The sequence below is a fragment of the Octopus sinensis genome, linkage group LG27 (assembly GCF_006345805.1).
Source record: "Octopus sinensis linkage group LG27, ASM634580v1, whole genome shotgun sequence".
Taxonomy (NCBI): domain Eukaryota; kingdom Metazoa; phylum Mollusca; class Cephalopoda; order Octopoda; family Octopodidae; genus Octopus; species Octopus sinensis.
In genome coordinates, this window is record NC_043023.1 from 10,676,049 (window position 1) to 10,703,102 (window position 27,054).

Here is a 27,054-nt window from a genome sequence, read left to right on the forward strand (position 1 = left end):
GCGTGGCACCTTGGGCAAGTGTTTTCTACTATAGCCTCGAGCTGACCAAATCCTTGCGAGTGGATTTGGTAGACAGAAACTGAAGGAAGCCTGTTGTATATGTGTGTGTGTGTGTATATATATATGTGTGTGTGTGTGTGTGTGTGCATATGTTTGTACCCCTACCATCGGTTGACAACTGATGGTGGTGTGTTTATGTCCTTGTAACTTAGCAGTTCGGCAAAAGTGACTGATAGAATAAGTACTAGGCTTACAAAGAATAAGTCCTGGGGTCGATTTGCTCGACTAAAGGCAGTGCTCCAGCATGGCTGCAGTCAAATGACTGAAACAAGTAAAGAGAGTATACTACCCACCCCTGCAGGCTATTACCTTAATGTTGGTGGGGGTGTTTGCGTGGTCATCGTCATCATCGTTTAATGTCTGCCTTCCATTCTAGCATGAGTGGGACTGTTTCACAAGAGCCAGCCAGGCAGGAGCCTGCACCAGATTTCTATGACTGTTTTGGCAGGATTTTTACAGCTGGATGCCCTTTCTAACACCAATCACTCAGCAGAGTGGACTTAGTACTTTTTACGTGGCACAAGCACAGGTGAGGTCAGTTTTGGCAAGGATTTTATAGCTGAATGCCCTTCCAAAAGCCAATCACTTCACAGTGTGGACTGGATGCTTTTTACTTGGCACCAGCACAAATGAGGTCAGTTTAGGCAGGATTTTTACAGCTGGATGCCCTTCCGAACACCAACTCCTCAGCAGAGTGGACATAGGGCACTTTACATGGTGCAAGCACAGGTGAGGTCCGATTCAGCAGGATTTTTACAGCTGGATGCCCTTCCAAACACCAACCCCTTTACAGTATGGACTGGGTGCTTTACATATCAATTGCTGGTAGGTACACAGTATATTGTCATGCAACCACAATATACCACCAAGTATAAGGAAGGTTTTATAAGTCAACAGTGTGTCCCCTAATGTTAACAATCACTTTTTAAGCTTGTCTCGTAACAAAGCAGAAAATCTGTAGAGATAAGCTTAAAATGTAATTAAAACTGTGTGATAGCAATGGGGGAAATGTCCCTTTAAAATGCTGATCGTTAGCTAAGGAGTGCATTAACAAAACACATAGGGTAAGTTATGATGTATCAGCTTTTGCATTATTAGAGCTGCTTATCTAAGGTGGTGAGCTGGCAGGACTGTTAGGACATTGTGCTAAGTGCTTAGTGGCATTTTGTCCGTCCTTGCGTTTTGAGTTCAGACTCCACCGAGATTGACTTTGCCTTTCATCCTTTCAGTGTTGATGTAATTGACTTGTCCCTCCCCCTAAAAACTCCAGGTCTTGTGTTTATAACAGAAAGGCCTTTTGGAGTTGCTTATAGTTTGTGATTTAATTTCGATTTCAAAATAATTCAACAAAGGCACAGGAGTGGCTGTGTGGTAAGTAGCTTGCTTACAAACCACATGGTTCCGGGTTCAGTCCCACTGTGTGGCATCTTTGGCAAGTGTCTTCTGCTATAGGCTCAGGCCGACCGAAGCGTTGTGAGTGGATTTGGTAGACGGAAACTGAAAGAAGCCTGTCATATATATATATACCTCTTTTACTTGTTTCAGTCATTTGACTGCGGCCATGCTGGAGCACCGCCTTTAGTCGAGCAAATCGACCCCGGGACTTATTCTTTGTAAGCCCAGTACTTATTCTATCGGCCTCTTTTGCCGAACCGCTAAGTGACGGGGATGTAAACACACCAGCATCGGTTGTCAAGCAATGCTAGGGGGACAAACACAGACACACAAACACATATACACGACAGGCTTCTTTCAGTTACCGTCTACCAAATCCACTCACAAGGCATTGGTCGGCCCGTGTGTGTGTGTGTATATGTTTGTGTGTCTGTGTTTGTCCCCCTAGCATTGCTTGACAACCGATGCTGGTGAGTTTACGTCCCCGTCACTTAGGGGTTCGGCAAAAGAGACGGATAGAATAAATACTAGGTTTACAAAGAATAAGTCCTGGGGTCGATTTGCTCGACTAAAGGCGGTGCTCCAGCATAGCCGCAGTCAAATGAGAGAAAGAAGTAAAAGAGTAAAGAGTGAAGCTAGCCTGTTCCGCTGCATGTGCAATGTATGTGCGACAGAGTGCAAGTGTGTTGAGAGCAAAGTTAGGCCTGAGAGGAATTAGATGTCGTGTGCTAGAAAGAAGACTACACTGGATTGGCGGCAAGCTGGCAGAATCGTTAGCACGCCGGGCGAAATGCGTAGCCGTATTTCGTCTGTCGCTACGTTCTGAGTTCAAATTCCGCCGAGGTCAACTTTGCCTCTCATCCCTTTCGGGGTTGATAAATAAAGGTACCAGTTATGCACTGGGGTCGATATAATCGACTTAATCCGTCTGTCTGTCCTTGTTTGTCCCCTCTGTGTTTAGCCCCTTCTGGGTATTAAAGGAATAGGTATTTCGTCTGTCGCTACGTTCTGAGTTCAAATTCTGCTGAGGTCAACTTTGCCTTTCATCCCTTTCGGGGTTGATAAATTAAGTACCAGTTATGCACTGGGGTCGATATAATTGACTTAATCCGTCTGTCTGTCCTTGTTTGTCCCCTCTGTGTGTAGCCCCTTGTGGGCAGTAAAGAAATAGGTTTGGCCATGTGATGGAGATGGATTCTGACAGAGTGAAAAGTGAATGGAACTCGTGGAAGAGGAAGGCCAAGGAAGATGTGTTTATTTATTTTTGAAAATTGAAATTTTACAAATCTATTTTTTTTTTCTTCAGAATTATGACATCCAGATTATTGGTACTACTTAAGAAGAGTGGTCCCAGTGCGAGCATCCGCCTAGCTAGGCATGACTAGTCGATCCTTACTTCGTGTTTTTGTATTTTATTTACTTTGTTTTAAAAAAAAAAAAAGCGATGTTACAGTACAAGTACCGGTGTACTTCCGGAAGTACCAGATACATTTCAAAAAAGTGGGTTTTTTTATATATGGGGGGGGGGTTAGGGTTAGGGTTTCTGTTAGGGGTGGGAGAAAAGGGTTTCTGTCATCTTCAGAAATGTAAACAAAGTCACGTGTGTACACATACCGAAGGATCGCCACATACCCTAACCCTAACACAAACCCTAGCTCTAACAGAAACCCTAACTTTAAACCTAACCCTAACGCCCCATATATAAAAAAAACACTTTTTTGAAATGTATCCGGTACTTATACCGTAAGATCGCCCAAAAAATTATTTATTTTGTGTTTTATTTACTTTGCTATGTAGTCGTTGTAGGATCGACTGGTCACGACTAACTAGCGCGAGTGCGCGCACCAGGACCACTTTTCTTAAATAGTACCCAGAATAATCTTGGCTGAAAACAAAATTTTTTTTTAAGTGAAAAACGGGGGGGAGGAGGGGGGGGGAGAGAGGTTTAATAAAATTTTGAAAAACCGATTTGTTTTGCAGATTCGGAAACTCCGCAATCGAAAAGGTATGTTTCTGTAGAAAAAACAAACAAACCCTAAACAGAAAAAGGGTGCGGTCCATGTCCTTTACCTCCGCCGCCATGCCATCAGTCACATTTATGGCATACCTATTTCTTCACTACCCTCAAGGAGCTAAACACAGAGGGGACAAACAAGGACAGACAAACGGATTTAGTCGATTATAGCGATCCTAGTGCGTAACTGGTACTTAATTTATCGACCCCGAAAGGATGAAAGGCAAAGTCGACCTGGGCGGGCATACCCCCACCCGACTTCGTCGCCTCATAACTTCCAGAATAATAGATATTTTTAAATGAAATTTTAAACAAATGCGCATCAGATGCTGTAGATTCCAATTCTATAAGAATTTGTCGTGAAAATCTTTTTTGTTACGTGAGTGAAGAGAATAGTTTCGGAAAATACACACGAGATGGAACCTTTAAGATCATCACTACGGATGGAAAAATACACATGTGGTGGCTTACTTTACTCACAACTTTAAGAAAAAATAGTTATTTTTTTCCTGAAATCTTTATATATAAAAGTGAAGTTGTGTGAGTGTCTGTCTCCTCCGATTTAGATTCCTAACTACTCCCACATTTTGCGGTGCAGTTTAACCAAAACCGGGTATCTTATAGTCGTGATTCATAGCGAGCCCTTCTGGGTGTTAGCGCGCGTCTACGATGAGTCTACAATTTTAAAAATAATTTACCATCATTTTTTTCCCATTTTTAATGCATTTTTTTGCTATAACTCTCTAAAAATGCTTATATAGTTATTTCCCTTACAAACCCGAGCAACGCCGGCCGATACTGCTAGTCTTTATATATAAAAGTCAAGTTGTGTGTCTGTCTCCTACGATTTAGATTCCTAACTACTCCCACATTTTGCGATGCAGTTTAACCAAAACCGGGTATCTTATAGTCGTTATTCATATCGAGCCCTTCTGGGTATTAGCGCGCGTCTACGATAAGTCTACGATTTTAAAAATAATTTACCATCATTTTTTTCCATTTTAATGCATTTTTTCGCTATTATATAAGGGAAGTAACTCTAAAAATGTCAACGATTTAAAAAAAAAATTACCATAATTTTTTATTCCATTTTTAATGCATTTTTTTGCTATAACTCTCTAAAAATGCTTTATAGTTATTTCCCTTACAAACCCGAGCAACGCCGGGCGATACTGCTAGTTGTCTATAAATACCTTTCACTGTGTGTAGTTTACGATTATATCGGAATTTATTAAGGAAAAGAAAGTTGTTGGCACACAAACACTGAAACACATAAAACAAAACTGAAATCTCGAAAAAAATTGTGATGTGGTATGTACGTGTGTGCATACTCGTCAATTTTCTATTTCATATTAAACTAGCCGTATCGCCCGGCGTTGCTCGGGTTTGTAAGGGAAATAACTATATAAGCGTTTTTAGTGAGTTATAGCAAAAAAATGCATTAAAAATGGAATAAAAAATTATGGTAATTTTTTTTTTAAATCGTTGACATTTTTAGAGTTACTTCCCTTATATAATAGCGAAAAAATGCATTAAAATGGAAAAAAATGATGGTAAATTATTTTTAAAATCGTAGACTTATCGTAGACGCGCGCTAATACCCAGAAGGGCTCGATATGAATAACGACTATAAGATACCCGGTTTTGGTTAAACTGCATCGCAAAATGTGGGAGTAGTTAGGAATCTAATTCGTAGGAGACAGACACACAACTTCACTTTTATATATAAAGATAACAATATAATTGTAATTTACACATTTTGAGAGGTATCTGCAGAAAATTTCATAAAAGAATAAGAACCGTATTTTTCTGGAAGCTATGAAGAAAGAAAGCCGTCTCGTATGAATTTTTCGTAAATCCTCACACCTACTCTCGGTAAAATTTTTCCAACACACGCTTCAATAACATTGAAATCTACACCGTCTGAAGTGTATTTATGGAAAACTTCATTGAAAGATGATTTTTCTGGAAGTTATGAGGCAAAATGGTACTACTAGCGAATAAGTAGTCCCGGTGCGCGCACTCGCGTCAGCTAGTCATGACTACTCGATCCTTACTTTGTGTAAAAAAAATTATTTATTTTGTGTTTTATTTACTTTGCTACGTAGTCGTTGTAGAATCGACTAGTCACGACTAGCTAGCGCGGATGCGCGACTACACGTGTGAGCGCACCGGGACCACTGTTCGCTAGTAGTACCATAAATATAGGGAGGCGGCGAGCTTTCGTCTGCCTCTACGTTCTGAGTTCAAATTCCGCCGAGGTCGACTTTGCCTTTCATCCTTTCGGGGTCGATAAATTAAGTACCAGTTACGCACTGCAGTCGATGTAATCCACTTAATACCTATGTCTGTCCCCTCTATGTTTAGCCCCTTGTGGGTAATAAAGAAATAGGTACCATATATCTAACGGTGGGGTACACATGTGTACCTGACGACGCATGGTTAATGGCCGTCTTCTAAATTAATGACCACGATGGTATTTGCGATGTATAAATTTACACTCGTCTCTCAATCCGTCCAGGATGGTTGGAACATCTCTAAAATAACTTGTAAAATAAATTCGAAATAAACCTTTAGTTCCATTGTAGAGTTTAGTCGAGTACTAACAAGATTTTATTTTCATTTCATTAAACAGATCGCCTTAATTATTAATTTAATTCAATCAGTGACAGAAAATATAATTAATACTGGCATCTCTAACCAGCAATATCGAAAGCTTTTCAATTACCGATGTTCCCTTTAATATTAGTAGATAATTTGTAATAGATATCTTACCTTTTTTTGGGGTAGTATTTGCAGCAAAAGCTCGTCTCTATCGGAAGCAACATACAAAACATTACTGGTTGTTTTGGCGCGAAGCTACGGGAGGTAACACTTGACAACGGAAATTTTGAAAAACCGACTGGGAAATATGAACAACGAAAAGAACTTAGTATCTGTACATAAGCTGAAATATATGGTTTAAGCACCCAGTGAAACATTTTTTTTTTCTCGGTGGTGGGAATTCAGAGAATTTTTGCGAATTTGTGTTCTGCACACAGAAATTCAGGATCTTTTCCTTTTGAACGGCAGTTCTCAACACAATTTCTAGTTAACTAAACACTTTTAAACTTCGTATACTGGTAGAATGTGTTAAAATAAGACATTTTTTGGATCTTTTCCTTTTGAACGGCAGTTCTCAACACAATTTCTAGTTAACTAAACACTTTTAAACTTCGTATACTGATAGAATGTGTTAAAATAAAACATTTTTTGGATCTTTTCCTTTTGAACGGCAGTTTTCAACACAATTTCTAGTTAACTAAACACTTTTAAACTTCGTATACTGGTAGAATGTGTTAAAATAAGACATTTTTTGGATCTTTTCCTTTTGAACGGCAGTTCTCAACACAATTTCTAGTTAACTAAACACTTTTAAACTTCGTATACTGGTAGAATGTGTTAAAATAAGACATTTTTTGGATCTTTTCCTTTTGAACGGCAGTTCTCAACACAATTTCTAGTTAACTAAACACTTTTAAACTTCGTATACTGGTAGAATGTGTCAAAATAATACATTTTTTCTCTTGGCTTTCTTGAGAAAATTGTAATTTGTAAGTTTAACGTAATTTAATTTTTCGAATTTTAACCAATTGAGCTAAAATCATTTGCTGCGTCTAAAACTGTGCAGTTAACTAGAAATTGTGTTGAAAACTCCCATTCAAAAGCAAGAGATCCAAAATTCATACAATTATGTAAACAAAAAAGGGAAAAAAATTCGTGTGTGATTTAAGAGCGATTTTGCTGTTATTTTTAGCACATTTCACGACCACCTAATACCTTCCTCGTTTCTTTGTCACTTTGACGTATTGATATTTTCCAATATCTGCCCTCTGTCTTGCCGACTTGTGGAGATAAAGCTTGTCTATTGGTTCCATCACAAACGACCTTGATAATTTAGTAGGTTGACCTGACTACAAATCATTTTTTCTACCACTGATCTCTAGACATGAAACAACTCCTTAATAGATAGATCTAGACTTATGGAGCTATGCCCTCCTCTCTTGTTAGAAGTCACGGGTGGGTGGGATCTTTTCCTTTTGAACGGCAGATGTCAACACAATTTCTAGTTAACTAAACACTTTTAAACTTCGTATACTGGTAGAATGTGTTTATAAAACATCTTTTTCTCTTGGTTTTATTGAGAAAATCCTATAGTTTGTAAGATATTTCGTCTGAAAATCCGAGCATTTCGGCAATTTTAACCAATCGATTACCTCCATTCAACTAAAATCATTTGCTGCGTCTAAAACTGAGACAACATCCTGTAACTAACCCTAAACCTCCCCCCTAACCCTAACCCTAAATTTTGTTTTTCCGTATTGTTAAATTAATTTAATTCCATTGCTTTAGTTTTTTTTACACGCATAACAATTAAATTAATTTAACAATTAAGAAAAACAAAATTTAGGGTTAGGGTTAGGGGGGAGGTTTAGGGTTAATTACAGGATGTTGTCTCAGTTTTAGATGCAGCAAATGATTTTAGCTCAAAAGAGAGCATAGGATTGGTTAAAATTTGAAAAATTAAACTACGTTAAACAAACAAATCACAATTTTCTCAAGAAAGCCAAGCGAAAAAAATGTTTTATTTTGACACATTCTACCAGTATACGAAGTTTAAAAGTGTTTAGTTAAGTAGAAATTGTGTTGACATCTGCCGTTCAAAAGGAAAAGATCCGTAAAGATAATTGGGTCATTGGAGTCAGTTACTCTTTTTCCCCTCCTAAAAACTCTACTAACCCTTAAATTTCTCTGTTCTGATCAAGTGTGAAAGTAAGCAAAAGCCCCAAGGTTTTATTTTTCAATTATTTTTTGGTTTTCTTTTTTTCACCTATTACTTGTCTCAGTCATTAGACTGTGGCTATACTGAGAATTTTTAGTTGAAGGTATCGACCCTACAATTTTTTTTCCTTTTTACTGGTTTCAGTCATTGGACAAGCTTGAAGAATTTTTTGTCGCAGAAAAATCAGCATTTTAAAATATATATTTATATATATAGGCGCAGGAGTGGCTGTGTGTTAAGTAGCTTGTTTACCAACCACATGGTTCCGGGTTCAGTCCCACTGCGTGGCACCTTGGGCAAGTGTCTTCTACTATAGCCTCGGGCCGACCAAAGCCTTGTGAGTGGATTTGGTAGACAGAAACTGAAAGAAGCCCGTCGTATATATGTATATATATGTATGTGTGTGTGTGTCTGTGTTTGTCCCCCTAGCATTGCTTGACAACCGATGTTGGTGTGTTTATGTCCCCGTCACTTAGCAGTTCGGCAAAAGAGACCGATAGAATAAGTACTGGGCTTACAAAGAATAAGCCCCGGGGTTGATTTGCTTGACTAAAGGCGGTGCTCCAGCATGGCCGCAGTCAAATGACTGAAACAAGTAAAAGAGTAAAGTATTTTTGTTTTCTTCTCTCAGCACTTACAAATTAGTGAGAATAAGTTGAACTTTCTCTGGCCGTTGAAGGTCTAACAGAAGGCTAGTCATTCAAACATACTTCTTATATCTTCTCTATATATAAAAGGTAGGTTGTCTGTCAGGTTGTACCCTCACCCTGACCACAGCTTTCAACCGATTCTGATGAAACTTGACACACACATAGCCCAATGTCATAATTCAAAACTAACGCAGCGAAAATTTTGAAAAGTTCCCCCAGTTCTGAAATCTCTTCTCTATATGTAAAAGGCAGTTTGTCTGTCTGTGTGTCTGTCAGGTTGTACCCTCACTTTGACCACGGCTTTCAACCGATTTTGATGAAACTTGACACACACATAGCCCAATGTCATAATTCAAAATTAACGCAGCGAAAATTTTGAAAAGTTCCCCCAGTTCTGAAAAAAATTTATAAATTCAACCACTTCAAGCAGTCAACGAGAGAAAACATGACCAGACAACATAACCTTAGCATACTTCTGCTAATCGCAGCTGCAGATGCAAGTCGTTGCCTACTAGGGGTTCTTACATACCCAGGCAACGCTGGGCTATGCTGCTAGTAAACTATATTTACATGGTACTGAAATAGACAGAATACGGAAAAGAACTAATGAGGGGTTTAGGATCTGTGCAGAAACAGAAGAGTAGAGGAATAAAGTTGAAAAGACAAAACTTCTTATCTGAGCATCTTCTGAGAATCGTATCCTTCGGCAGAGGTATTAGAAATCGAGTAGGGGAGTGTGTGCGTGCGCTAGTTTATATAGTGTTGGGGTGGTGGTGGAGGAAGTCTTGGCAAAGCAAGTGGTAATCACAAGAGAGAGAGAGACAGACAGAGGGAGACCGAAAGCCTGGTATGACCTCCTCACTTGCAAGTCCCCAGTCAAACCGTCCAACCAATGCCAACATGGAAAACGGACATTAAATGATATATATATATATATACACACATACATACAATATACACACACACATACATGCATATATATATACATACACACATATATATATATATATATATATATATATATATATATATGACAGACTTCTTTCAGTTTCTGTCTACCAAATCCACTCCCAAGATTTTGGTCAGCCCACTCCTGAAGTAGAAGACACTTACATAAGGGGGTCATGCAAGGGGATTGAACCCTGAACCTGTGTGGTTAGGAAGCAAGCTTCTTACCTCACAGTCACGTCTGTGCCTATAATGAAGTATTTCCATTTATGGTTTGCGTATCTATTTCTAGCATAACAACCTATGAGGTAATGCCATCACTGAAGCATGAAAAGACATTCCTCATCTCTCATACACACAACTGGACAAACATTGACAATATTTTTTATTCATTCAGAAAATATCTTACATGGAATATATATGAACATTATGAAAGAACAGCTTTTATTAAAAATATCAGAATTGATGGGGATAAATAAAAATAGTGTTTTGTTATAACATGCTGTTATATCTTCTTTATCGTGTGGATACATTTATTGTTATATAAGATATTGCTTTCAACAAATGACTTTTGATATTGATACAGTCACTCTTCTCTATGATGAGAAATATATCTGTAGTTAATTGTCTTTTTTGAGAGAAGGATATACCACAGAATCAGTTACATGGTTTCTCTTCCATATCAATGTGTGTGTGTATTTATCTAAGAGATTTATTTGAGAGAACCATTCACCACAAATATCACAATGACATGGTTTCTCTCCTAATGAATGAGTCTGTGAGTGGTCAAGTGATCTATTTCAGAGAATGATTCACCACAGGTGTCACAATGATGTGATTTCATTCCTCAATGAATACCTTTGTGTTTATTTAAATGTCCCTTTTGAGTGAATGATTTACCACAGTTATCACACTAATATGGCTTTTCACCTGTATGAATACGCTTGTGTTTAGTTAAGTTAGCTTTTACAGAGAATGATTTACCACAGATATCACAGTGATATGGTTTCTCGCCTGTATGAATACGTTTATGTACAGTTACAGCACTTCTGTGAGTGAATGATTTACCACAGATATCACAATGATATGGCTTCTCCCCCGTATGAGAAACTTTGTGTGTAGCTAAGGTGTCATTTCTAGTGAAGGATTTACCACAGATATCACACTGATATGGTCTTTCTCCTGTATGAGTAAGTTTGTGCATAGCTAACTTAAATCTCAAGGAGAATGATTTACCACAGATATCACACTGATAAGGTTTCTCACCTGTATGAATAAGTTTGTGTATAGCTAAGTGACCATTTCGAGTGAATGATTTACCACAAATGTCACAATGATATGGTTTCTCTCTTCTATGGATACGTTCGTGGTGAGTTAATTTTAGTTTTACAGAGAATGATTTACCGCAGATATCACAGCGGTAAGGCTTCTCGCCTGTATGGATACATTTGTGAGTGGATAAGTGACCACTTCGAGAGAATGATTTATCACAGATATCACACTGATATGGCTTCTTTCCTGTATGGATAAGCTTGTGAGTAACTAACTCACCACTTCGAGAGAATGATTTATCACAGATATCACATTGATATGGTTTCTCGCCTGTATGAATACGTTTATGTACAATTACAGTACTTCTCTGAGTGAATGATTTACCACAGATATCACACTGATATGGCCTTTCTCCTGTATGAATAAGTTTGTGCATAGCTAAGGTAACTCTCAAGGTGAATGATTTACCACAGATATCACACTGATAAGGTTTCTCACCTGTATGAGTAAGTTTGTGAGAAGCTAAAGCACCACTTTGAGAGAATGATTTACCACAAATGTCACAATGATATGGCCTCTCTCCTGTATGAGTACGTTTGTGTTGAGTTAACTTTACTTTTACAGAGAATGATTTACCACAGATATCACATTGATATGGTTTCTCTCCTGTATGAGTAAGTTTGTGTGTAGTTAAGTTACCTTTTTGAGAGAATGATTGACCACAGATATCACACTGATATGGTTTTTCCCCAGTATGAATACGGTTATGTACAGTTACAGTACTCCTGTGAGCGAATGATTTACCACAGATATCACAATGATAAGGCATTTCTCCTGTATGAGTAAGTTTGTGTGTAGATAAAGACTGCCTTTGGGAAAATGATTTTCCACAAATATCACAGTGATGCTGCTTCTGTTCTGTGTGAATACATTTGTGAAGAGTTACTTTGCTACTTTTAGAGAATGGTTTATCACAGATATCATAATGATATGGGTTCACTCCTGAATGAACATGTTTTTGTACAGTTCGGGTATTTTTGGGAGTAAATGATTTATCATAGATATCACAGCGATATGGTTGCTCACCAATATGAATGCGTTTATGAATAGCCAATGCATTATTTGCAGAGAATGATTTACCACAGACATCACAGTGATGTGGTTTCTCACCTGAATGAACAGGTTTGTGATTTATCAAAGTATTCCTTTGAGAGAAAGATTTACCACAGATATCACAGTGATAGGGCTTCTCACCTGTATGAATGCGTTTATGAATAGCCAATGCATTATTTGCAGAGAATGATTTACCACAGATATCACAGTCATATACAGATTTTCCTCTTTCTTTTGGCATCTCTGCAGCTAAAACTAACAAAACTCCAAGATTCTCACACAATTCCTCTTTCTGTAATTTTTTTCTTCAACAAAATTTTCTGGAAATGTCCTATCTTCTTGTTTCTATATTTTATTCCTAACAAATGTTACAACTGCTATATTTTTATCAAATATAAGCTTTACTGATATCTTTAAGATGTTGCAAATGTATTTTTAAATTTATCCAAGTTTATTCAGAATTCAAATTTAGGTTTTACCCATTTCAGAGTGAATCCAAGAAATTTCACCAATAATGTCACTCAGAAGAAATATTTTACTGAAATTCACAGTTAATTTACATAAACAGGGTTCTTATATCCAGTTCTGTGTAACATCATCTTCAAAATATGATAAACATTGATGATGCTTCTGCAGTAAAATTCCTCTGATATTCTGAAATAAGAGAGAAACAACAGTTTAACCCTTTCGTAACTATATTTCTGACCAAATTACACCCCTTATGTGTTTCAATTAATTTCTAACGTAATCATAAATTTAGTCTGGTTTCATTAAACAACTATAACTTTTTTATTTATCGATATATCAATCTGATTTTTGGAAGATAATTTAATGAAATATTCTCAACCAATTCTATACTATAATTTTTGTTACAAAGTGACTCTAATTGCAGGTAGATACAGGTAAATTCCACAAAATATAAAATTATTAAAATTTTGTTCAAACATCGCTATAGAAAATGGGTTATTAGCTAATAATTGGGTATATAACAAAATTTTACGATAGAATTTGTTATTCTGGGTAACTTTCTGATACCCATAATAATATTTACGGCAAAATAGTCTTAATTTCATTTAAGGTTGAGGGAAACCACAAACTATCGTTTCTTTTGCTTTGTTTACGTTTAGCGTAACAGTTCGTCTCCGCCGTAATGATTTCAAATAGGCTCATTCGAAAAAGTAAAAAGAAATAGTCTAAGGCTTTACTCTTCTGGGAAAGTCTGTGGCTTGGTCCAGTTTCTTCAGAGCAATCACCGAAAGAAACAGTTTTTAAATTTTCACTCCATTCAGGTGCCAATTCGTTTTCTTTATCGCTATCGGAGATCTCAGATTCACTGTTTTCACTTTCGGAAAATGAAACATCAGATTCATTATCAAATACCACATGCTTTTTTTTTTTCAGTCATAGAGTTAGATTTATGAAGGTCTTCAGTAGAAAATCCTTCGAATTCTGACTCGCTGCTTGATATAATGAAATTCGTATCCATTTTTTGTCAGAATTACAAATTTTGAAAACACAATAGGAACAAATTTCGGAAAAAAATCTCCCAAAATTCACGGAATTAAAATTACACTTCGATTATTGTACAAAACTGTAGTTGAACTGTTTACGAAGTATAATACGTGTTTTCACGAATGTACTGAAGAGATTTGCTCTGATATTCTCATTTAAATATGAATAGGTAAATTCGGGCGGCTTTGGGCGGTTTGGTTTCATAAACCAAAATTTTGTTCGGGCGGCTTTGGGCGGTTTGGTAACGAAAGGGTTAAGACAGAGTGTAGCTTTGGTTATGACAAAGGCTTGGTGTTCATTTATATACGACATTTACTGCTACATTTTTTTTAAACAAGGCTTCATGAAAACACAGACTCAATCTTATATGAACATTGTATTTGAGAGGAGTTGAAGGCCTTCAACAGATAACATTGTGTAACACAGTTTTTGTCCTTGAGTTAACTTTACTTTTACAGAGAATGATTTACCACAGACATCACAGTGATATGGTTTCTCTCTTGTATGGATAAGCTTGTGAGTGGCTAACTGACCACTTCGAGAGAAGGATTTACTAGAGATATCACAGTGATATGATTTCTCTCCTGTATGTGTACATTTATGTACAATTACTTTTTTCTAAAAAACCAGAAAGCAGTAACGAGGGGTCATATGGCGTACTTGAATCAAAATTTCGCCAAGCAACAAAAGCTGCTTGGATTAACATCTTAGTTATTCCAATTTTTCAAAGTTCGCATTTACATTACATTATGTGAGACCCTTCCGTATATAGATTAAAGCAACGGTTATTTTCTTCCTTTAGTTTCTTTCCGATAATTTACTGAACAAAGAAAGAAAGAAAAAGAAGTGGATGTGAATAATACTGACACATTAATGATGAATCTACTGTAGAGACGGATGCCATAAAGAGAACTTTAGCCAAGGTAGACAATGACGGAATATATATATAACACTTACCTATCGTTTATAGACCCTGTGGAGGAGGAAGATATCACAATAAATCCAAGGTGGACAATGACAGTAAGCAGGTAACATAGAGATCCAGCAAGGAACAAGTCGCAGTACGTTCAAGCAAGTCAGAAATTAAACCGAGGTCGACTTTGCATTTCATCCTTTCGGGGTCGATTAAATAAGTACCAGTTACACACTGGGGTCGATATAATCGACTTAATCCGTTTGTCCTTGTTTGTCCCCTCTTGTTTAGCCCCTTGAGGGTAGTAAAGAAATAGGTATTCCTCCGAGCTAGACTTTGCCTTTCATCCTTTCAGGGTCGATTAATTAAGTACCAGTAAAGCACTGGGGTCGATGTAATCGACTTAATACATTTGTCTGTCCTTGTTTGTCCTCTCTGTGGGTAGTAAAGAAATAGAAATAGGTATTTTGTCTGCCGCTACGTTCTGAGTTCAAATTCCGCCGGGGTCGATTAAAAAAGTACCAGTTACGCACTGGGGTCGATATAATCTACTCAATCCCTTTGTCTGTCCTTGTTTGTCCCCTCTGTGTTTAGCCCCTGGTGGGTAGCAAAGAAATAAGAAATTAAACCAAGGCAAACAATGACAGCTTCGTAAGAACTTCTGGGTTTTACTGTGAACGCTGATTTATATTTTTAAAATCAACGGAAAAAAGAACGCTGTAGATAATTTCTTGACATATTTAATAAGCAATCATGTCCATTAAATTAAATCTCAGGTAATTATCTGTTAAACGGATGTGACCGGTAATGTAGACGAAGATCCAACAACCGCACAGAATAAAGAGAAATATTGCGGGAAAAAAGTCAATGTTTCTTAGGGGGAAGTAACTCTACATTTAACCTGGGTCGAGGCGGTGAGCTGGCTGAACCGTTAGCACGCCGGGCGAAATGCTTAGCAGTATTTCGTCTACTGCTACGTTCTGAGTTCAAATCCCGCCGAGGTCGACTTTGCCTTTCATCCTTTCGGGGTCGATAAATAAAGTACCAGTTACGCACTGGGATCGATATAATCGACTTAATCCGTTTGTCCTCTCTGTGTTTAGCCCCTTGTGGGTAGTAGAGAAATAGGTATTTCGTCTGTCACTGCGTTCTGAGTTCAAATTCCACCGAGGTCGACTTTGCCTTTCATCCTTTCGGGGTCGATAAATAAAGTACCAGTTACGCACAGGGATCGATATAATCGACTTAATCCGTTTGTCCTCTCTGTGTTTAGCCCCTTGTGGGTAGTAAAGAAATAGGTATTTCGTCTGCACTTACGTTCTGAGTTCAAATTCCGCCGAGGTCGACTTTGCCTTTCATCCTTTCGGGGTCGATTAAATAAGTATGGATCTTTTCTGTTGGATAGACGGAATTTTCTAGTTGACTAAACAATTTGAAACTTCGTATACTGGTAGAATGTGTCAAAAGAAAACATTATTGTTAAACAAAATTGTAATTCGTAACTTAAACGTAGTTTAATTTTACGAATTTTAACCAATGAAATCCCAGCGTTATCGATATTGATAAAGAAATATAGCAGACGCACGACACACACACACTCTCTCTCTCAAACACATGCATATACATTTGCACGAGCACATAGTAATTAATATATAAGCGTACACACACATACAAACGGACATATACATACACACACACGCATACATACACGTTCGTTTTGCCACTTGCCGCAACAAATTTGCACAAAAGGTAAATAAATTAAGTACCAATTACGCACTGGTGTCGAGGATTTTCCCCCAATTTATATCACAGCTTCCGACAAGCTGGGGGCATCCTTTTATGAAAAAATATTTCGCAAATTTTTTACAATACGACTCACACTGCACGCCCAAACTCGAGACCGATTTAGGCATATTATTGTTTTGTTTTTGTTGTTTCTGGCCCTTCAAAACCATGGGAGAAGCCTTTTCAGTAAAAAAAAATAAAGAAAATATTCAAAAAATATCGTTAATATTTTTATTGGGAGACGAAATTCATCGATTTAAGAGATATAGCTGTTATTTCTAGCACATGTAGAAGACAGAAGAAGAGACAAGGATGAATAAGACGTGTGCGCGTGAGTTTTTAGACGCAGTAAATAATTTGAGCTCGAATGCTGCGATTTCATTGGTTAAAATTAAACTACGTTTAAGTTACGAATTACAATTTTGTTTAACAATAATGTTTTCTTTTGACACATTCTACCAGTATACGAAGTTTCAAATTGTTTAGTTAACTAGAAAATTCCGTCTATCAAACAGAAAAGATCCCCAGTTACGCACTGGGGTCGATATAATCTACTTAATCCCTTTGTCTGTCCTTGTTTGTCCCCTTGTGGGCAGTAAAGAAATATACATTTAACCTGGAATTATGTGGAGTTCAGTTCAAGTTGGTGGTCCTACAGGAAGCCCTGAGAATTGTTTTATGAACTAATAATGTTGTAGCGGCAAATGTCCCCAAATTTGGGGGAATGGGATACGTTGATTACACCGACGCCAGTATACAACTTTTACTTACTTTGGATCTTTTCGGTTTCAATGGCAGTTTTTTCTAAAAGTGTCATATGAAATTGTCACCCATAATTATGACCCTAGTATCGATCTATTGCATTTCAATCTGTTTTAGGGTTAGGGGTGGGGGAAGGATATCTTTCCTCCTTCACAAATGTAAATAAACCCAATCTGTTTCTTACACAAGGGACATATTCATACGGCACAGAATGTTTTCACCCCAATAGACGTCATTGATTGGTTGAAATTGCAGAAACTGAAGAAGAAAACAACAAATATTTTACCAACTACAGAATTTTCTCAATAAAGTCAAGAGAAAAAGATGTTTTATAAACACATTCTACCAGTATACGAAGTTCAAAAGTGTTTAGTTACATAGAAATTATTTTAAAAAACTGCCGGTCAAACGGAAAAGATCCCAAATATCTTACAAACTATAGGATTTTCTTAATAAAGCCAAGAGAAAAAGATGTTTTATAAACACATTCTACCAGTATACGAAGTTTAAAAGTGTTTAGTTACATAGAAATTATTTTAAAAAACTGCCGGTCAAACGGAAAAGACCCCAAATATCTTACAAACTATAGAATTTTCTCAATAAAGCCAAGAGAAAAAGATATTTTATAAACACATTCTACCAGTATACGAAGTTTAAAAGTGTTTAGTTACGTGGAAATTATTTTAAAAAACTGCCGGTCAAACGGAAAAGATCCCAAATATCTTACACACTATAGCATTTTCTCAATAAAGCCAAGAGAAAAAGATGTTTTATAAACACATTCTACCAGTATACGAAGTTTAAAAGTGTTAGTTACGTGGAAATTATTTTAAAAAACTGCCGGTCAAACGAAAAGATCCCAATATCTTACACACTATAGCATTTTCTCAATAAAGCAAGAGAAAAAGATGTTTTATAAACACATTCTACCAGTATACGAAGTTTAAAAGTGTTTAGTTACGTGGAAATTATTTTAAAAAACTGCCGGTCAAACGGAAAAGATCCCAAATATCTTACACACTATAGCATTTTCTCAATAAAGCCAAGAGAAAAAGATGTTTTATAAACACATTCTACCAGTTTACGAAGTTTAAAAGTGTTTTGTTAAGTGGAAATTATTTTAAAAAACTGCTGTTCAAACCGAAAAGATCCCTTTTTTTTTTATCAGTGTTGAAAGGATGAATGGCAAAGTCGACCTTGACGACATTGGAAACTCAGAAAGTAGAGACGGACGAAATGATGCCAAGCATTTTATCCGGCGTGTTAAGTATTCCACCAGCTCGCCACCTTCTGAATTGATAATCCTTTCAACTAAAGGCACAAGTCCTGAAATTTTAGGGGAGAAGATTAGTCGATTACATCGACCCCAGTGTTTCATTGGTACTTACTTTATCGACACCGAAAGGAAGAAAGTCACCGTCGATTTTGGTGGAATTTGAACTTAGAACGTAGCGACGACTGAAAAGCCGTTTAGCATTTTTCCAGGCGTATATTATGAATAATGAAAGTGAAAGTGAATAAATATTTACAAAAATAAACTACCGATAGGCGTGGCACCTTGGGCAAGTGTCTTCTACTATAGCCTCGGGTCGATCAAAGCCTTGTGAGTGGATTTGGTAGGCGGAAACTGACAGAAGCCTGTCGTATATATGTATATATATATATATATAAATATATACATAATATATTTGGCTGTGTGGTAAGTAGCTTGTTTACCAACAACATGGTTCTGGGTTCAGTCCCACTGCGTGGCACCTTGGGCAAGTGTCTTCTACTATAGCCTCGGGTCGATCAAAACCTTGTGAGTGGATTTGGTAGGCGGAAACTGACAGAAGCCTGTCGTATATATGTATATATATATATATAAATATATACATAATATATTTGGCTGTGTGGTAAGTAGCTTGTTACCAACAACATGGTTCTGGGTTCAGTCCCACTGCGTGGCACCTTGGGCAAGTGTCTTCTACTATAGCCTCGGGTCGATCAAAACCTTGTGAGTGGATTTGGTAGGCGGAAACTGACAGAAGCCTGTCGTATATATGTATATATATATATATAAATATATACATAATATATTTGGCTGTGTGGTAAGTAGCTTGTTTACCAACAACATGGTTCTGGGTTCAGACCCACTGCGTGGCACCTTGGGCAAGTGTCTTCTACTATAGCCTCGGGTCGATCAAAACCTTGTGAGTGGATTTGGTAGGCGGAAACTGACAGAAGCCTGTCGTATATATGTATATATATATATATAAATATATACATAATATATTTGGCTGTGTGGTAAGTAGCTTGTTTACCAACAACATGGTTCTGGGTTCAGTCCCACTGCGTGGCACCTTGGGCAAGTGTTTTCTACTATAGCCTCGGGTCGACCAAAGCCTTGTGAATGGATTTGGTAGGCGGAAACTGACAGAAGCCTGTCGTATATATATAAATATATACATAATATATGTGGCTGAGTGGTAAGTAGCTTGTTTACCAACCACATGGTTCCGGGTTCAGACCCACTGCGTGGCACCTTGGGCAAGTGTCTTCTACTATAGCCTCGGGTCGACCAAAGCCTTGTGAATGGATTTGGTAGGCGGAAACTGACAGAAGCCTGTCGTATATATATAAATATATACATAATATATGTGGCTGAGTGGTAAGTAGCTTGTTTACCAACCACATGGTTCCGGGTTCAGACCCACTGCGTGGCACCTTGGGCAAGTGTCTTCTACTATAGCCTCGGGTCGACCAAAGCCTTGTGAGTGGATTTGGTAGGCGGAAACTGACAGAAGCCTGTCGTATATATGTATATATATATATATGTGTGTACGTTTGTGTGTCTGTGTTTGTCCCCCCAACATCGCTTGACTGCTGGTGTGTTTACGTCCCTGTAACTTAGCAGTTCGTCAAAAGAGACTGATAGAATAAGTACTATGCTTACAAAGAATAAGTGCTGGTGTCGATTTGCTCGACTAAAGGCGGTGCTCCAGCATGGCCACAGTCAAATGACTGAAACCGGTAAAAGAGTAAAGAGTATAACATTTATAATACTCGTAAATAAATGACAATAAAACAACAGTAGAATGTAAAGAATATTTTATGTAAAGTCAAAAGAATGCCCAGATCATTTACAAGAATATTATTGAATATTATTATAATTGTTTTCTGAAGCACTTTCACTCATACTAGACCTATGCACACAACCACTTGTAGATTTCTTCTCAAAAAAAAAAAAAGAAAAGAAAAAAGAAGTGTAGCATTGTTTACTTAGAAGAAGTACTTTGTTGCCCTCTTAAACTTTCCTGGTAACATGCAGAAGCATTTATGATAGTAGAACCTTTTGCAGTCCTGGGGATGATTTGCGAGACTAAATGAAGAGCTCCAGCATGGCCGCAGTCAAATGACTGAAACCAAAAACATATAATCTATTTCTGAATCTGTCAGAACTTTTCCACGTAGGTGAATGAAAATGTAATATTTTCAATAATTTCTTTGTCATGGTTAGCAAAAGCGAAACCAGTCGACCATATAATACTTTATGAAAATAAATTTCTGTTTGCCAAGAGGACAATAAATGTCTGTTTGAAATTTTAGATAAAGGGAAATGTGCATACAAGTGTCAGAACTCTGTAGATGTGATAAAGAGCAGTTTAAATCCCACTTGTGTTCACAGTACGAAATCAAATCACTTGTTTGAACTAAATGGTAAATCCATACAAACTGTTAATAGCTGGTTCGACCGGGGATCTGGGAAGCCAGAAGGCTGCATAAGGCTCCAGTCTGATCTGGCAGTGTTTCTACAACTGGATGCCCTTCCTAACGCCAACAACTCCGTGAGTGTAGCGGGTGCTTTTTACGTGCCACCGGCACAGAAGCCAGTCATGGCGAACAGTTACTGATATCATTTCTCTCTCATATGACGGCGCCTGTGAGCACCAAAGCTGCTTCTATGAGTGAATGATTTACCGCAGATATCACAATGATATGGCTTCTCACCTGTGTGAATATGTTTGTGATCAATTAAAGTGCTATTTTCAGCAAATGATTTACCACAGATATCACAGTGATATGGCTTCTCTCCAGTATGAACACGTTTGTGAACAGTTAAGTTACCAGATGTAGAGAATGATTTCCCACAAGTTTCACACTGGTATGGGTCCTCACCTAAATGAATGCTTTTATGAACTGTTAGGGCACGTCCATAATAGAATGACTTACCACAGATATCACAAGGATATGGCTTCTCACCTGTGTGAATAGCTTTGTGTCTAGTCAAGTCACTGTTTGCAAAGAATGATTTACCACAGATATCACACTGATATGGTTTTTCTCCTGTATGAATGCGTTTGTGAGTAGTAAAATGATAAATATCGTGAAATGATTTACCACAGACATCACAGCGTAGATATTTTCCTCTTGTGTGAAACTGTTTGTGTGTCGCTAAATTAGAAGCTTGTGAGAATGATTTCCCACAGATATCACAGAAATATGGCATCTCACCTGTATGAGTACGTCGGTGAATAGTCAAGTTACCTCTCCGAGCGAACGCCTTACCACAGATATCACAGGTATATGGTTTTTCACCTGTATGAATACGTTGGTGACGGACTAAGTCAGTTTTAGCATTGAATAATTTACCACAGATATCACAGTGATATGGCCTTTCTCCTGTATGAATACGTCGGTGAGTGACTAAGCTACCTTTCTGAGATAATATTTTACCACAGATATCACAGTGATATGGCCTTTCTCCTGTATGAATACATCGGTGAGTGACTAAGCTACCTTTCTGAGATAATATTTTACCACAGATATCACAGAAACAGGGCATCTCACTTGTATGAATACGTTGGTGAATAGTCAAGATATCTCTCCGAGCAAACGACTTATCACAGATATCACAGTTATATGGTTTTTCACCTGTATGAATGCGTTGGTGAACGACCAAGTCATTTTTACTATTGAATAATTTACCACAGATATCACAGTGAAATGGCCTTTCTCCTGTATGAAGACGTCGGTGAGTGACTAAGCTACATTTCTGAGAGAATAATTTACCACAAGTATCACAGTTATATGGCCTTTCACCTGTATGAATACGTTGGTGACGGACTAAGTCAGTTTTACCATTGAATGATTTACCACAGATATCACAGTGATATGGCCTTTCTCCCGTATGAATACGTCGGTGAGTGACTAAGCTACCTTTCTGAGATAATATTTTACCACAGATATCACACTCAAATGCTGTTTTGCCCTTTTCATTCTTTTTCTCATTAGAAAAATCAATTTCTTCAGACTCTCTTTTACATTCAACTTCACTCCTACGTAATTCATTTTCCATAATTTTCCTTTCTCTCGTCACAGTACACAAAGGTTTTCCTTCTTCTCGTATATTGCTCTGAACAAATATTTCTACTGATATATCTCCATCAAAAGTGATCTTTGTTAATATCTGAAGATGCTGCAAACTGCCTTCTCAATTGCTTTAACTCATTAACATTCAGATTACTCTGTCAAATGTAATGATTATTTATTCAAATTCCTCTGAATTAATCATTCATTATCTTACAGATTTCAACGATATGATTCTTTACGTTTAGAATGACATTGTAGGGTGGGTGTGAGAGGTAGGATCTGGCAGGTTTGAATAAAGAACTTGTAAATATTTTAGTGAAATACCCTTAAGCATTCAGATTCCTTTCTCAAATGTAATGCTTATTTATTCAAATTATTTTCAATGAATCATGGATTATCTCATAGATTTGAGATTTCAGTGATGTGATTACTTCTTTCTGTTGAGCAGATATATTTTGCAGTAATTTAGTAAATATTCATAGAAACAGGGTTATACGTGTTTTGTATAACATCTTTGCTCAGTCTTCAAAAGACTTTCCATTCTAATGACGTTGCTTATGTAAAAATCCTGTGAAGCAGATGTCATCTGATAATCTGAAACGAAAGAGAAACAACAGTGTAAAACATACAAGATAATTAGGAATTAGAGAGATTAAAGCAGTGAAATGTTTTACTACATTTTTATATAGACATGGCTGTAGAAGTGCAGGGATGGTCGTGTGGTAAGAAGTTGGCTTCCCAACCACATGGTCCTGGGTTCAGTCCCAGAGTGGCCAATCAAAACCTTGGGAGAGGATTTGGTAGATGGAAACTCCAAGAAGCTTGACACATACAACGGGCTTCTTTCATTTTCTGTCTATCAAAGGTTTTGGTCGGCCCAAGGGAAAAGCAGAAGACACTTGTTCAATGTGCCATGCAGTGGGACTGAACCCATAAACAAGTGACTGGGAAGCAAGCTTCTTGGCACACAGCCACATCTGTGCCTTTTAATAATGGTTTATAATTTTCTCAAGTGTGACCTGTTTATACTATTATCCGATTGGCGGAAACGGTGACATTGGGAGAAATAGTATTCAGATATGGGTAGAGGGCAGAGTTCCGCGATGCTTTAAATGTGGCCAAAGAGGCAACATTCGAGCACACTGCCCTCTACAGAAGAGAAAACTGGAGGAAACAACAGATGAACGAGTTGTGGAGACGGAGGGGCGGGGGGAGAAAAAAGAGGAAGAAAAGGAAGAAAACTGAGTGTGGATACTCCAGTCCAACTCCATCCCACCCAAGACCATTCAGACCCACCTGCCCTATACAGACACCAGACCCACCCACTCCCTTTCCCCCCGCAGGAATAAAAAAAGAAAGAGAAAAAAGAGCAGACACCACAGAATTTAGAGGACCCCTCACCTGGTGAAAAAGGATACGAAAGAATGGGATCTTTTCCTTTTGAACGGCAGTTTTCAACACAATTTCTAGTTAACTAAACACTTAAAAACTTCGTACACTGGTAGAATGTGTCAAAATAAAACATTTTTTTTCTCTTGGCTTTCTTGAGAAAATTGTAATTTGTAAGTTTAATGTAGTTTAACTTTTCGAATTTTAACCAATTCTATGCCCTCTATTGAGCTAAAATCATTTGCAGCGTCTAAAACTAAGACAACATCCTGTAACTAACCCTAAACCTCCCCCCTAACCCTAAATTTTTTTTTCTTAATTGTTAAATTAATTTAATTGCTACACGTGTAAAAACACTAAAGCAATGGAATTAAATTTAACATGAAGAAAAAAAATTTAGGGTTAGGGTTAGGCGGGAGGTTTAGGATGTTGTCTCAGTTATAGGATGTTGTCTCAGTTTTAGATGCAGCAAATGATTTTAGTTGAATGGAAGTAATCGATTGGTTAAAATTGCCAAAATGCTTGGATTTTCAGAGGAAATATCTTACAAACTATAAAACTTTCAATAAAACCAAGAAAAAATGATGTTTTATAAACACATTCTACCAGTATACGAAGTTTAAAAGTGTTTAGTTACGTGGAAATTATTTTAAAAAACTGCCGTTCAAAAGGAAAAGATCCCAAATATCTTACAAACTATAGAATTTTCTCAATAAAGCCAAGAGAAAAAGATGTTTTATAAACACATTCTACCAGTATACGAAGTTTAAAAGTGTTTAGTTACGTGGAAATTATTTTTAAAAACTGCCGTTCAAACCGAAAAGATCCCAAATATCTTACAAACTATACGATTTTCTCAATAAAGCCAAGAGAAAAAAATGTTTTATAAACACATTCTACCAGTATACGAAGTTTGAAAGTATTTAGTTACGTGGAATTTATTTTAAAAAACTGCCGTTCAAACCGAAAAGTTCCCAAATATCTTACAAACTATAGGATTTTCTCAATAAAGCCAAGAGAAAAAGATGTTTTATAAACACATTCTACCAGTATACGAAGTTTAAAAGTGTTTAGTTACGTGGAATTTATTTTAAAAAACTGCCGTTCAAACCGAAAAGATCCCAAATATCTTACAAACTATAGAATTTTCTCAATAAAGCCAAGAGAAAAAGATGTTTTATAAACACATTCTACCAGTATACGAAGTTTAAAAGTGTTTAGTTACGTGGAAATTATTTTTAAAAACTGCCGTTGAAACCGAAAAGATCCCAAATATCTTACAAACTATAGAATTTTCTAAATAAAGCCAAGAGAAAAAGATGTTTTATAAACACATTCTACCAGTATACGAAGTTAAAAAGTGTTTAGTTACGTGGAAATTATTTTAAAAAACTGCCGTTGAAACCGAAAAGATCCCAAATATCTTACAAACTATAGAATTTTCTCAATAAAGCCAAGAGAAAAAGATATTTTATAAACACATTCTACCAGTATACGAAGTTAAAAAGTGTTTAGTTACGTGGAAATTATTTTAAAAAACTGCCGTTGAAACCGAAAAGATCCCAAATATCTTACAAACTATAGAATTTTCTCAATAAAGCCAAGAGAAAAAGATGTTTTATAACACATTCTACCAGTATACGAAGTTAAAAAGTGTTTAGTTACGTGGAAATTATTTTAAAAAACTGCCGTTGAAACCGAAAAGATCCCAAATATCTTACAAACTATAGAATTTTCTCAATAAAGCCAAGAGAAAAAGATGTTTTATAAACACATTCTACCAGTATACGAAGTTAAAAAGTGTTTAGTTACGTGGAAATTATTTTAAAAAACTGCCGTTGAAACCGAAAAGATCCCAAATATCTTACAAACTATAGAATTTTCTCAATAAAGCCAAGAGAAAAAGATGTTTTATAAACACATTCTATCAGTAAAACTGCCGTTCAAACCGAAAAGATCCCAAATATCTTACAAACTATAGAATTTTCTCAATAAAGCCAAGAGAAAAAGATGTTTTATAAACACATTCTACCAGTTTACGAAGTTTAAAAGTGTTTAGTTACGAGGAAATTATTTTAAAAAACTGCCATTCAAACCGAAAAGATCCCAAATATCTTACAAACTATAGAATTTTCTCAATAAAGCCAAGAGAATAAGATGTTTTATAAACACATTCTACCAGTATACGAAGTTTAAAAGTGTTTAGTTACGTGGAAATTATTTTAAAAAACTGCCATTCAAACCGAAAAGATCCCAAATATCTTACACCCTATAGAATTGTCACAATAAAGCCAAGAGAAAAAGATGTTTTATAAACACATTCTACCAGTAAAACTGCCGTTCAAACCGAAAAGATCCCAAATATCTTACAAACTATAGAATTTTCTCAATAAAGCCAAGAGAAAAAGATGTTTTATAAACACATTCTACCAGTTTACGAAGTTTAAAAGTGTTTAGTTATGAGGAAATTATTTTAAAAAACTGCCGGTCAAACCGAAAAGATACCAAATATCTTACAAATTATAGAATTTTCTCAATAAAGCCAAGAGAAAAAGATGTTTTATAAACACATTCTACCAGTATACGAAGTTTAAAAGTGTTTAGTTACATGGAAATTATTTTAAAAAACTGCCGTTCAAACCGAAAAGATCCCAAATATCTTACAATCTATAGAATTTTCTCAATAAAGCCAAGAGAAAAAGATGTTTTATAAACACATTCTACCAGTATACGAAGTTTAAAAGTGTTTAGTTACATGGAAATTATTTTAAAAAACTGCCGTTCAAACCGAAAAGATCCCAATATCTTACAATCTATAGAATTTTCTCAATAAAGCCAAGAGAAAAAGATGTTTTATAACACATTCTACTACCAGTATACGAAGTTAAAAGTGTTTAGTTACGTGGAAATTATTTTAAAAAACTGCCGTTCAAACCGAAAAGATCCCAAATATCTTACAAACTATAGAATTTTCTCAATAAAGCCAAGAGAAAAAGATGTTTTATAAACACATTCTACCAGTATACGAAGTTAAAAGTGTTTAGTTACGTGAAATTATTTTAAAAAA

General features: G+C 36.6%; 2 protein-coding genes and 1 long non-coding RNA gene across 4 annotated transcripts in view; 2 read left to right on the forward strand and 1 right to left on the reverse strand.

Annotated features, from left to right (window-relative positions):
* The window catches only part of LOC115224993 (zinc finger protein 845-like), a 254,784-nt gene that overhangs the window by 99,616 nt on the left and 128,114 nt on the right, over positions 1 to 27,054 (forward strand). The window lies entirely within an intron of this gene.
* The window catches only part of LOC115224985 (zinc finger protein 91-like), a 44,018-nt gene that overhangs the window by 3,690 nt on the left and 13,274 nt on the right, over positions 1 to 27,054 (reverse strand). Inside the window, exons 2-3 of one of the 2 annotated variants that reach the window (XM_036514154.1) lie at positions 21,502 to 23,192; positions 11,001 to 11,420 (exon numbers count right to left, since the gene is read on the reverse strand). In XM_036514154.1, the coding sequence (XP_036370047.1) occupies positions 11,001 to 11,420; positions 21,502 to 22,584 (1,503 nt within the window). In that variant the 5' untranslated portion in view covers positions 22,585 to 23,192. Of the gene's footprint in view, positions 1 to 11,000; positions 11,421 to 11,929; positions 12,315 to 21,501; positions 23,193 to 27,054 lie in introns of both variants that reach the window. The other variant, XM_036514155.1, reaches the window with a different exon arrangement.
* LOC118768246 lies at positions 488 to 21,585 on the forward strand. The gene is made up of 3 exons (XR_005004075.1): positions 488 to 498; positions 10,849 to 10,915; positions 21,501 to 21,585. It is a non-coding gene; the product is annotated as an uncharacterized LOC118768246 (long non-coding RNA).